Below are 14,111 nucleotides of genomic sequence, written 5' to 3' on the forward strand. Positions count from 1 at the left end.
TTTGGTTTCATACCGACTACGATTGAACAATCATTTTCAATATTGATGCAGAGCTTGGACCTTATGTCATTAACCTGTCTAGACAATGCCTTAAATCTGCTGCTTTATATTTATTCAAACTTGAGTATTTTTTTCCTATATTTTCCGATTTATATATTTTTCCTTGCCTTTGAAGATCACAAATTTGTCTTTCAATTGATAAAACGGGCAGTGCTAGGTAACCCTATTGGATTCGTTGACTGTCACCTCACTGTTTCTGGTGCTTCATATTAAATTCTCGTAGTATGCAAATTTACCAGTAACAATGAGAAATAAATTCATTCATTCATTCAACTTTCGTTCCTAAACATTCTTATTTGAGGCCCGCTTATCTTAAAAGCTATGTCTAATTTTGAGAATGAAAATTGCAAAAAAATGAACAACGAAAGCCAGTGAAAAATTTTGACTCTATACAGACGACGTGGAGTATGATCGAAAATTTATTACCGAAAAAAATCAAGAGGGTAAAAGCTTAAATGCTTTTTCTTTCACCTCGCCTGCGCCACACGTCATAGTTGCGCTTAAAATGAAAAAGAAGACTTATAGTGGAGATGCTTGCAGCGATCATCTTTCTTCGATCCAAACCAGCACGTCTTCAAGGCTACTATACCATCACTGCCCGGCTGATTACACATGATATATCAAAAAAGGCTCTTTTTCCTTTCCCCCCACCTGCAAATTTTTACAAGTAAAATTACTGTTCCCACCAACCGATTAACAAGAAAACTGGCATGCGGACTAATCGGCCCATGACAAACATATTTGGTCTTCATAATTAACCTTGTGAAACCACTCATTACATCATAAAATTGATGCTCATACGAGGTGGGGGGGGGGGGGGGGGGGGGAAAGAGCCAAAAAAATAGAGGCAGTAATGAAGAGGTTACAATAAATCGCATATCTCTAAAGAAATGTTGTTGAAAATCTTTTGAAAGAAACCGTGAACAGAAATTTCAGTCTTTGGTTGAAAAAATACGCCTCCGCAAGCAAAAATGTCCTGTCCTCATAAGTAAAAACGTAGCTCCGTTTCTGTAATTAAAAGGAAAAAAGACATGTGTAGCTACCGAGGAGGAAATTAAAGCGAAACTGGAGTAGTACAAAGTGCTCCACATTTTCAAACGAAAAAAGTCTTGTGTGCTCATTTACCAGTAACATTGTTTGTGATCAATGAACGCAATGTAAGATAAAAAATACTAATTAGCAGGGGCGGATCTAGGAATTTCTGGAGTGGGGGGGGGGGGGGGGGGGGAGATTTTCAAAAAAAAATTGATTTTCTCAGCTCTCCCAAATCACTCTAAAAACCCTCATTCGACCCCATTAAGGCATTTTTAAGCACTTTTTGGGAATTTTTTTTTGCCGCGCTCCATCTGCATATTTTGGTGCTAAAAGCGACTTTGAAAAATTTGGGTTTCAGTCAGCTAAAAATGGATAACTCAAAAAAAACAAAAGAGAGACCCTTTTGATCGGCAGGTGGTCGAATCCATGAGAGGGTGACTTCAATTTTCACGTTTCAAAGAAAAAGGTAGATGAGTTAAAGCTGCTCGAATTTCAAGAACAAAAAGTGTCAAATTTGAGAAAACTGAATCAATAGTTTATTTCTTTATTCGCAGGGAAATCTAAGCATAGCCAACAGACAAAAGTGTCAATGGATTTAGGGAAACAAAAAAAACTTACTTGTTTTTTGAAACGCGTCAATTTTCGAGCTTCCAAGAAAAAATATATGCCTTTGAAGCTCTGTGAATATCTTGAAAAAAACTATTATGGACAATTTATTGATAAAATTAATCCAACTTGAGAAAAATGGATTAACGGGTAATTTTTTTATTTCGCTGGAAATTCAGAAAATTACAGGCGAACTCCACTATCGAACAGCAAAAGTTTGAAAGTCACGAAAAAGTTGATCGACTTCTTTTGTTCGATAACGAAGTTTGCCTGCCTTCTTTTAAACAAAGGAAATGAACTGAAATTAAAAAGAAACTAATCAAACCAGGAACAATCAAATTTGAGCCTGAACAAATTTTTAAGACTTATTTCTAAAAAAAACTTGAAAAAAATCATCACGACCTACGCAAATGGCTTCACTACATTCACTTAGTTCATTGTCTTAAACTAAAAAAAAAACTGAAAAGGCTTCAACATAATACCACGCTTAATCATCTTAGAAAGCGGTCAGGTCTGAAGAATGATTTCAATTCCCACCTTTGGCAATGAGAGCCATGATGAGCTTCCAAATGGCAGTTTTGATGCCTGATCCGGCTAGTGCATTGGGGTATCTGTGCTCGTTCTGCTTAAAAGTCGTCACATTACTCATGTCGGTCGTCACATTCGTCTGGATGACGTAATCACACAGGTCCGAAGTGTCTGTCTCGGGACAGTCGCGGAACAGTCGGTAGATGAGTTGATTGGTCGGCATCCAAGTGTACTCGTTGAAGTAGCTCAGTATTGCAGTCACAACTGAAACAGTTTAAAACTCGTTCAAACAAAAAATTATATCATTACACCATTTTAGGGTATAGTCTCAAGTTTGGGATTGCGTCTTGATAAATAATTCGCGTTTTATGTCAAAAAGAGTAACTGTTTGCTGTTTAAGTAGCACAGAAAGATCTGCCCGCACTTAATTTTCAAACTAAAAAGTCATTATTATTTGAAAACGAAACACTTTTTCCAAATTTTTGTTCGTTTACAAATTGTTTAGTTTTGTGCGTATGGTGGAAAGGACTAAACGCTACAGTAAAAAAAAACACCAGTCTTTACTAACGAGCAAAAAAATTAAAAGCTTTAAATATTGGCCGAATCAAGACTGAAAAAGCTTTATTACTGTATATCAATCGGCTTCATCTGACGTTTGCTTAACAAAATCTTTAAAAAGAGAAAAAAAACGAAACACATTTGAATACAAATTCACTTATCATTTCATAGTTGAAACAATTAGCGCAAGAAAAACCGAATCCTGTCAACGAAATTCGAAAAAGTTTTGACCAATTTCTTTTTTTTTCGAATGAACTCATTTAGCCATAAATCAAAATCGGTCGGATATGTTTAACAACCTCCACCCCTTTCAAGAAGGGGGGGGGGGGAGAGATTGTTAAGTAGCTCAAAACAGTCGATTTTTCGACCAATAAGAAAGCAGCAAAGTTAATCAAAGGCTCAGTGCTAATTTACTGTACTTATTTATAGGAGTGGATATTCTTAAAAAGGTACCATAGGGGGGGGGGGGGGGGGGGAGAGATTGTGCAGTAGATCTAATCGGTTTACCGATAAAAAAAATGATGACGCGACCACAACTTAAACAAATTAATGTCAAAAACCCATTAAGCTATTACCTGTGACGACTAGAACTTCCGTGATTGGATATTTGCCCAGCACTGATTTTTTCCTGTAGCGACACCACTCTATATTGCATTTTATGAATAAAGCTCCCACCACGCCTCCAAACACGCCCAAAATGACACAGGGCACCAGTTCAAACATGTACCATGGAGTCTTATACTCCACGTAGAACAACACTGCATGATCTGTACCGAGGGGGTTTATGAAACTGAGCACTGAAGTTGCCACAAGAGCGCAAAAGAAAGATCTGTAGAGTGTTTTGAGCGGAAAGTAGTAACTTGCTTCTTCGAGCGAGAACAAAATACCGCCCATAGGAGCCCCGAAAGCCACCGCGACTCCCGCAGCACAAGAAGCGGACAAAATTTCTCGCTTTTTCGCCTCATTTTGACCGTATTTTGGGAAGAATCTGACAAAAAGGTTGCCGCAGCATGATGCAATATGAACCAGGGGTCCCTCTTTTCCGAGACTCAATCCAGCGGATACAGACAGCATCAAAGTGGAGGTTTTGATTAGCAATGTCCAGAAGCCGAGGTATCCCTTAATGATGAATCCGCCCAGAATTGTCTTGATCTCTGGAATACCACTGCCGCATGCGTAAGGAGCAAAAACTCGAACTAGAGTTGCTGCTACGCCAGAGAAAATCAAAGCGATCCAGATAAACACAATGAACAGGATCAGAGAAGCTCCAAAGCCAGAACTCGTTCCAGCTAAAATCAAAACTTCAGATTTTGACAAGACTAATTTTCACGAAGTTTTCACAAATTGACGCTAGAATCGATTATTTCAACTGCGATGCAAAATATTATTTCCTGCATGCATGATCTATTTAACGAGCTTTCTACTATAAAAACATATTCCCAGGAAGGCTAGCCGCTATTTATATTAAAGCAATAAAAAAAGTTGTTCAATTTATCTCCCGCATAATAAAATTAGGGCTGAAGATAAAACACGATGTAATATTGAAATGCGAAAAATCTATCAAAGCATTATTTTCTATGTAAACCTGAAACTTTTTAACTACAAAGCGCGTGAAGTCATGAAGTGCAAGCTTTGCTTACCGATGATTTCACTCCAGCTTCTCCATTGGTCACATCCCTCTTGAGAGTCGAACTTGCCCTCATTGGCCCAGCAGCACTGCTCCTTGCCAAACCACAGCTGGGGTCCGTCGCTCATGTTCGGGCTGCTTCCCACACACAGTCCATACCTCAGATCTGTCATCCACTGGGCCCCAATGTCTATTATGGAGGCCACGATGCCAGTCAAACAACCAACTACAAAAACATCCAAACACATTAAGTCACTCAGCAGAGCGAATTTGGAAGAAATTTCAATGACATGATTCGGGGATTGAATTTCGTGCGATTAAAGCGATCGAGTACCGTTCGTTATATGATAAGTTAACTTTTATTGAATTTTTGCGCAAAAAAATTGATTTTACTAGTATTGGAACTATTTCATTAGTACTTTCTTGGCAAAAAGTTTTCTAACACAGTTTAAAAAATAGAGTGCAATTGAAATCAAAAACAAATTTTCTCATTTGATTGTTCCATTTCCTGAAAAAATGATGTCAAATAACTAATTCATTAAATTTATGCGCGTTTAAATAATTTCTCTTCGCACCAAGCACTAAAACAAGACTAGTTTGAAAAAAAAAATAGAAAAAGTTTTTGTAAGTTTTTTATGAATGTGGCCGGAACATTCTGCGCTACTTGTTTTCATATGCAGCTTCAAACATCCAGAACTTTATCAAAGCTACCCCTAGTGCCATTTTAGATTAGAACCAAGTGCACAGGGTATAGGATTTTAGAAAACTGACCCTTTAACCACCCGGGCGACCTTTGGTATCATTTCATGAAATCAATTTTTGGGGAATCCCTAGCATAAATACTCCGCTACTTTCTTCGGATGTCGGAACAAAACTAACCCACACTTAAACTTCCTAAATCAAAAATTTATTTTTGATGACAACAGTTGTCGATTATGCCTAATTTGCTAACTTTCCACGCGTTTGTATAGTTCTCTTATCACACCGCGCATCAGAAATGACACTAATTTGAGAACAAATTCTTTTTGTAGTTTTTATGCATGCGCTCGGACCATTCTATGCTACTTGCACAGCAAGCGAATGTTCTAATTTTCTAAGGTTTCGGGAGAGTTCGAAAAATCAGACTAGTCCTCTTAAAATTTCATCCGAAATTTAACCCTCTTGAATTGGACTCATTTTTCATTTTGGCGAAAAACAACAATTACACTGAAACTGAAATACTGCGCTTTTTCTAGTTTCTAGAAGCTTGCTAAACCAATGAACAACCACACAAAAACATGTATAAATAATTTGTTGACACAACCAGAAAAAACTATGCGCAGTAAAAAAAAAACATGTGCAAAATGGGCCCGCTCTTATCTCCAAACAAAAATAATTGTATCCAAATCCGTAAATTAATAAGAGTTATTTCTCGGTAAATGACTCAGGCAATAGATAAGTTTCGGCATTTTCTATCGATGATAACATAATGTAACATTTTTTTTTCTTATTCGTCACCGATTCACAGCATCAATAACAAATTGGCGCAAGCTAGCCACAAGAACCGGTCGGTAATGTCCTTGAGACAAATTGCTCTTTTTAAAGGTCAGTTTTATTCAAGGTTGAACCAAAATAGAGCGAAAAGACGGTTAAAATAGGTTTTTGGGGGTTCGATTTTATATGCATTTATACTCTCGCACATTTGCGTTTATATTTGCGCTGCAACATCCTCCACCACTAAACAAGGAAGAACGGGAGCGAGCTTTACGGTCGGGCGGGTCAGTTCGCTCGTAACGGTCTTTATGTCGGCGGATCTCGCGCATCCGTCCTTGCCATAGTGCAGTCTTAGGATACGTGCGAGTGGATAATACCACGTGGAGTGTCAGGCTCTATGACCCAAACCAAGTCGCCGGCTTTCAACTTAACGTCTGACTGGTTGTGCCACTTTGCCCTCCTATTGAGGGAAGGAACGTATTCCCGCATCCACCGTGTCCATATTGCGTTAGCGTATGATTGCGCTCTGGCGAAACGCTTCTTATGGTCGAAGTTTTCTTCGAAACTTAGCGACGGAAAACTCGCTGCGTGTTGACCAAGGATAAAATGATTCGGGGTCAACGCCTCTAGATCTAGCGGATCGGAACTAACGGCTGTTATCGGTCTAGCGTTGAGTGATTGCTCAACAAGGCACAGCGTGGTTCTTAGAACCTCCTCAGTTACTCTTCTGTTGCCTAAGATGTCATACAAAACGCGCTTGACACTCCGAACTAATCGCTGCCAGGAGCCACCATGATGCGGTGCGCTGGGTGGATTGAATTTCCACTTGATCTCTTTCTGAACAAAAACAGCGGGTGCGAGCTTGTTCCAACTCTCAACGCAAGCTAAGAGCTCTTTCTGAGCGCCACCCAAGTTCGTGCCGTTGTCGGACATGATGCTAGTCGGAGTACCGCGACGTGCAATAAACCTCTCCACGCCCATCACACAAGAGCTTGTGTCGAGTGAGGTGACCACTTCAATGTGCACCGCTCTAGTGGTGAGACAGGTGAACAAAAAACCCCACCTCTTTTCCGTACTTCTCCGGATTGGAACTAGGAACGGCCCAAAGTAGTCGACACCTGTGTTAGAGAAAGGAGGTTGCTTGTAACCCAGCCTTTCAATGGGCAGATCAGCCATCATATGAGTTACGGTATGCGCTTTGCGTTTTCGGCACACGACGCAAGTATTTTCAAAGTTTCGCAGCAACCATCGCAAATTTAACACAACGTATTTCAAATTAACCACCGCACGCATGTAATCCAAGCCTTGATGGAAATTCTTAACGTGCAAGTGTTTAACTAATAACCGAACAACCGCGTGACGTGCATCAAGTATAATCGGATGCTTGCTAACGAAATCGGAGTTAACCAAGCGGCTGATGCGCCCAGTCGAGCGAAGGATGCCAGCTGGTCCAATGATCGGCGAATACTTGGCGATCCGACTATTCTTCGTGATAACTTTACCGCATCTTAGTAGTTTTAGCTCACGAGGGAATGATTCACCCTGGGACAGGTAAATGAGCTTCTGTTCAGCAATATCCATTTCAGACGGGTTTGTAATTTCTAATATACTCGACCGGAAATGTTTATGGGATGGCAGCCATCTTAACAAAAATGCTACTGCGCGTTTGTATTTTACAATTGAATTGAATCTCTCCCATTTTCCGAAGGGCAGATTTTTTTCTGTCAAAACATCGACGACGAAACTTGACGAATTTTCCAGACAAATGTCGATATCACATGATGGTCCTTTGAGTCTTATTTTAACAATAACCCTTGTATCGGGCTTGAACAGCCAATCAGTTGTTCTCAATATACTAGGGCCATTAACCCAGCTGCTTTCCTTGAGGGCTTCCGAAGAAATCCCTCGTGTACCGGTATCAGCTGGGTTTATCACCGCTAAGTATGTGATGCCACTCATCAGTGGTGATAGACTCCAGAATCTCACCAGAGCGATTACCAACAAAAACGGGTAGTTTACTACAAGAGTGAAGTAAACTTCAACTGGAGAACAGCGGTACTATCTGTCCACATGAAAATATCCGTAACTTTGAAAGTGAGACCTTTCACAATTTCTTCTTTTAAGCGGGTTGCAAGAAGAGCCGCTTGAAGCTCTAACTTTGGAATAGAAAGCGCTTTCATAGGCGCGACGCGGGCTTTGCCAAACACAAAGGCTAATTCGGTCTGATGGGAGCTAACAAGTCGCGCACGAAGGAAAGCGACGACACAGAAAACATCCTGCGAACTATCACCGAACAAGTGAAGTTCTATTCGGTCGAAAGGTTCAGTGAAATAGCTGCGAGGTATTGTCAGAGAACCTAACAAATGAAGACCTGAGTGCCACTCATGGAATTGCTTTTTGATTTCCTCTGGCAGATCATCGTCCCATTTTTGACCGCTGATTCGCCAGATATCTTTTAATAGAAGGCGAGCCTTCACGGTATTCGGAGCCACAAACCCAATTGGATCAAAAACAGAGGAAACAAAACTCAACACGGTACGCTGAGTGATTGCTTTGTCTAATGGACGATCAACCCCTCTACTAACGACTAAGGTATCTTTTACGTGATCCCACTTAAGACCGAGAACATGCGACGACTGGTCTGGACTCGCACAAATATCTTTAACAGACGAATTGTCCGGATCAAGAGCGGTTGTAACGTCGGGCACGTTGCTGACAAATTTTGTCAGACGAAACCCACCTAGTTTAAGCAACGAGATTAAATCCCTACCTAATTTCAAGGCGTCATCCCTGTTTTGGAAAGAATCCAGATAATCATCCATATAAAATTTCTGGACAACAGCCGAAGCAGCTTCGGGGTACTCAGCTTGATTATCCGATGCAGTCTTCTGCAAAGCAAAATTCGCACAAGTCGGCGAGTCACGAGCACCAAAAATGTGACGCGTATATTGGTGAACTACCACACTTGATGTGGGGTCCTCCCGCCACAAAAAACGAAGAGAATGTTGATCTTCTTCACGGACTCCAACCTGTAAAAACATCCCTTCAGTGTCAGCTGAAACGGCGTATTTATGCTGACGGAATCTTAAAGTACAAAAATGAGGTTTTGAAGGAGATCCGGGCCAACCAACAGAGATTTGTTCAAGGACGCGCCATGACACTTCAATGCCCCATTGAGGAATCGGCGCGCCTTACCGGGTTTATTCGGGTTCAACACCGGGTGATGCGGGAGATACCACTCACGATCGGCTCGTGATTTGGGATCGTGTGCCTTAACGGTTATCATATCCTTTTTGTATATCTTCTCTAATTGTTTCGGCGTATTTTTCACGGAGCGACGGATCCTTATCTAGCCTCTTTTCCAAAGACTTTAATTGAGCTAAGGAGGAAAAATAGTTATTCGCTAAAGTACTTTCCTTATCATTCCAAAGCATTGGTACAATGTACCTCTCACCATCGTGAAAGATGTCATTTTTCAAAACGGACAAAGCGCGCTTGCCGGCGGCGGAACGGGCATCTACCTGCTTGAAGGCTCCATATGACTCCAACTCATACCAAGTTTTAATTTGCTCCGCAAGAGACATGTCTTCGACAACACACTTAAGGCAAGACGAGTTCGACTTAAAGGACGGCGGTAACGGACCACTTAAAACCCAACCTATCGGAAGGCGTACGGCGAAATAGAGTCCTCCCCCAGAAGGTACTCAACGGGTCTTATGGCATGGTAGAAATCCTGTCCAATAATTATTTCGACGTCCTCATACATATAATGTATAGGTTTGATCGGAGCCAACTGCGGGTATTTTTCCTGTAATTCAGGAATACTTATGCTATCCGATCCAATGCGAATATGATCCTTAACATAAGCTCGAAAAGAAAACGAAAATTCGCTATTATTCGTTTCGGCGGAAACTTGAAAACTTCCTCGAAGAGGTTTCATCAAGCTCGCGTAATTGAATCCATTTATGGTGAGGTTAACGGGAGTGCCAACCAAATGGAGGCATTTTACGAGATCGGCGGATACCCATGAGTGCGTGGAAGCACTATCGCAAAGAGCTAGGGCATTAGTAATCGTTGCATCCGAAGAGACGGCGAGTGATGCAACTGGCAGGAGGCCTTTAGTTGACTCCTGGCTATGAATATCGCCGACGGCAGCGTTAGTCGATACATGTATAGTGTTTGCGTTACCTGACGCCGGGGAACTTTTAGCATCCTTAGGAGGAAAAATTTTCTCCGCTCCATGTAAGAGTACGTTGTGCGTGCTTTCACAATTTGGCTTGGGGCACTTTCTGGCCTTGCTACAATTACGAAAACTGTGATTGCTCTGTAAACACGCAAAGCAAAGTTTTTGTTCGGCTACATGTTTCGCTCGCTGCGTAGCGTTTTTCTCTTTGAATACGGCGCAATTCCAAAGAGCGTGTTGACCTTTACATACAGAACATGGAGGGTACTTTGGTTTTTCCTTAGTCTTATCACTTACATTTGCGTTACTAGCAAACACTTTCGTACCTATTTTTTGCTTAACTGGTTCTTCAGACTTACCCTTAGAATTGTTCGTTTTTAGCCTCTCATGACCCTCCGCTTTTTCTTTAAGCCATTCGTTGAAATCTAGCAGAGTTGGTCGATGCCACTGGCGTCTTACGGTTTGCATTGACCATGCTTCTTTAAGGTTTGGGGAAAGCTCACTCACAGCCTGATTCAGTAAGTTAACACTTTTCAGGTCATCGTTAAAAGATAGAGACTTGAATACAGCAACCAGTCCAGAAATTTTAGAGGAAAAGCCAATTACATTTTCCAAGTTATGCATTTTCAGCGGCGGAAAATTACTCAATTTATCTAGATGAGCCCCTACTACAGCATGCGGCTGCCCGAACTTTCTTTGAAGAGTTGCTAATGCGTCTTTATATAGCACTCCGCTATAACTATACTCAGCGATTGCGGATTTTGCTTTACCCACAACGAGCGTTTTCAGATAGGTAAGCTTTTCATCGTCACTGAGTATGGCTGAATCGACCGTCGATATGAACTGCCCAAACCACTCATGCCAATTAAGTGGGTTGCCATCGAACTGGGTCAGCTTCCACTCAGGGAGATGAACTTTTCGGCTGTGCATGAGTATATTAACCAACTCTCGTGTCGAAAGTGGACGCTCGACGTCTGCACCAGGTGAATTACCGGGAGTTGGCGGTGTGTAACTCGAAGTATTACCGTGACAATCAGGAACGAACGGCTGGTTAGCATGTGAAGAATTTTCAGGCTGCGCAAAGAACACAGTCCCTCCACTTGTATAAGGAACAAAATTATTCGGAGGAACAATCGGAGTTACTGCGGAAAAAACAGTTGTCGAAGGAACGTAGTGTTGTTGAGCTGACATTAAAGGGGCAGTAACAGCTGGTCTCCACAAATTACTATAAGGATTATAGTGGTCACTTGAAAAGTTATAACTACCAACGGGAACACCCATATGTTGTTGAGATGGGATTACAGATGCTTGGTAGCCAGCTACTACTGATCCTGTAGTTTGATGACTTAAAGAAACCTGATTAGTTGTTGTTGATGTAGGAACGAATGGTGCTACACCAGAAGAAACTTCTGCAGATGTTGTCGGAGCAAAATAATTTTCAGAAGTTACCGGGACTACTGACCCTGTGTTTGGATTACTTAGCACGGGATGAGTGGACACAAAGTTTGCTGAGGCAAATTTTTAGAAACAGGTTGCATGACCTGCTGTAACCCTACTGGATTGTTAACGGAAACCTGCGATCGGACCAAATTCGACAAATTATGTTGTTGTCCATGAATATGGTTACTGAAATACAATCCCGGATCACTAGAAGCTGCCTGGCCATTATTCACTCCTGTAAAACTTGATGAGACCAAGTAATTTGTTGATGCAGGATAAGTTGCTCAGGAGCTGTTGAACGAACGTGCTGCTCTTGATTGGGAACTACAACAGCACGGGATGAATGGACAAAAAAGTTTGCTGAGGCAAATTTTTAGAAACAGGTTGCATGACCTGCTGTAACCCTACTGGATTGTTAACGGAAACCTGCGATCGGACCAAATTCGACAAATTATGTTGTTGTCCATATGGTTACTGAAATACAATCCCGGATCACTAGAAGCTGCCTGGCCATTATTCACTCCTGTAAAACTTGATGAGACCAAGTAATTTGTTGATGCAGGATAAGTTGCTCAGGAGCTGTTGAACGAACGTGCTGCTCTTGATTGGGAACTACAACAGCATCAGGCTGATTGTGGTCGACATATTCGACCCAGTAACGCGTACGATCCTTTTCGTCTATTGTTAGTTGTGGAGATATTCGAGTTAAACCACTTTCCTCAGCACTCTCGCTGATTTCCGACAACTCATCTTCTAACTCAAGCCCTTTCAACTCAATTTCTGCCAATTTTTTTCTGTGTTCTTCAGCCAATTCTTCCAACTCTAAACTGCTTTGTTGTTCTAAAACATATTGTTTCATCTTATTTTGCAGCTCTTTCAGTCTTAATGATACCTTTGCCTGCCTCTCAAGTTCCTCTTGTTGTTTCTTTAAAATCATTAGGTCACGTTTTTTTCAGAAAGTGTTTTCGACGGAGCGGCGGTATAACGACTAGATTTCTGAGAACCCGATTGATGATGTCGGCTGCTTCGGTGTGCTTCTGTTTTATGCGACTGGGGTTTTTCCAGAATGATGAAACTTTTGAGCTGCTATCTATTTTGTCCGGCTCTGTTACTGCCTCAAAACTTGTTTTATATGTGATAGCTTCCTGCAGAACTTTATCGTTGCTTTGAGTCAACTTATGAAGCCACATATCCTGTGCCGGTATCAATTCGTCGGGATTGGCACTTTTTGCAGCCATATCAATCAACTCATTATTTATCTCGACCGCTTGTTCTATATAGTTCCTACATTTTTCAATATAAGTATCAATTTTTGAGCAACCACTCTGACTCTCTATGTATTCTAAAATTATTTCATGGCATTTATAAAGTTCGTTTTCGAGATTGCTACGTTTCTCAAACAACTTCTTAATTTTCTTCTGAAACTTAACTTCCATGCTTAATAATTTCAGAAATAAACGACTCTCAGAAATACTTTATTTTCACTCAAGTAAATCCACAAAATACTCTAATACATCAATAACTTACAAGGGTGAGTAACTTGAAGTTTTAATGCTTTAAGTCTGTTGTAAATCGCTCTACGATTTTTAGGTGACAAACGGTTCCGCTTCTTCTTAGCTTTCAGTGTACTTAAGTCAGCACTGTATCATCTAAGTAACAACAGAGTCTTCAACTCAAGGGAAGGGGGCTGGTGCAGCTCTTTATACTTTTCGATAAGTGTTTGGTTTTTGGCCTTTCGCTTTGAGATAAAGAACGAGAATACCTGTCTTTTTCAACTCTTTTTCTATATTGTCCGTACCGTTGCGGCGACAGTATACAATAGCGGTAATATTCTCCTTGTATCTCAAAAGAAGGCTCTTAAGTTGGTCAGTACTCAATTTACGGTTGTTGTTACTGCGGTGCTTACTAATGGAGTTATCTATGGCGTCGTGCCAAATAAGTAGATCTTTCCGATTCGACAAAAAGTGATGCAGATAGTATTGGATAGTTTTCTGCGAGTCCCTGGCGTTAAAGTTAAAGCTGAGTTAAGTCTCTTTCACGCGCTTTTGAGACGGTGCGGATAGTATACGAAGCGCGTGATCCAAGGAACTAGCTCCTAGAAGGAATAACATACACTCAAGAGACCTATGCGACGGCTACGTTACGCTAAAGTACCAATGGGGTGGGGAAATTAAGTAGGTCGGTTGAACTCCAACAACGCACACGGAGTAAGCCTGAGGATGAAAGAATTCAACTTAACGCACTTAATATCACCGTACCTGACCACTTAACAATACTGTCACGCAACGAAGTCAATAATCGGACGGGCTGAAACGGCTTTGTTTTATTTGGAGCGCACTGGCTTTCAGTTTCACCAATGGTGGGTGGGGGCTCAGGCAAATTGGTTAAGTTCCAACAACACACGCGGAAAAAACCTGAGGATGAAAAACTCAACTTAATTTGCCTGATATTTCGCTACCAAACCACTTACCATAAGGTTGGTGTCATGTTACAGCACAGTTTCGCACAATTATGGGGACGTTTTGACGATTTTTTGGAAATTTTTTACTTTTTTTCCCAAAATTTTTCGGAAAATTTTGGTCAGCAGGTTCGAGTCGTAAA

General features: G+C 41.1%; 2 protein-coding genes across 2 annotated transcripts in view; both read right to left on the reverse strand.

The window, feature by feature from the left end:
• LOC134851282 (uncharacterized) overlaps positions 1-14,111 on the reverse strand; it is a 534,247-nt gene that overhangs the window by 511,173 nt on the left and 8,963 nt on the right. The window lies entirely within an intron of this gene.
• The window catches only part of LOC134851292 (H(+)/Cl(-) exchange transporter 4-like), a 33,772-nt gene that overhangs the window by 2,233 nt on the left and 17,428 nt on the right, over positions 1-14,111 (reverse strand). The window contains exons 5-7 of the mRNA XM_063867310.1: positions 4,428-4,640; positions 3,363-4,076; positions 2,239-2,493 (exon numbers count right to left, since the gene is read on the reverse strand). Of these exons, the coding sequence (XP_063723380.1) occupies positions 2,239-2,493; positions 3,363-4,076; positions 4,428-4,640 (1,182 nt within the window). The remainder of the gene's footprint in view (positions 1-2,238; positions 2,494-3,362; positions 4,077-4,427; positions 4,641-14,111) is intronic.

Source organism: Symsagittifera roscoffensis, chromosome 1, assembly GCF_963678635.1.
Source record: "Symsagittifera roscoffensis chromosome 1, txSymRosc1.1, whole genome shotgun sequence".
In the NCBI taxonomy this organism is placed as follows: Eukaryota; Metazoa; Xenacoelomorpha; order Acoela; family Convolutidae; genus Symsagittifera; species Symsagittifera roscoffensis.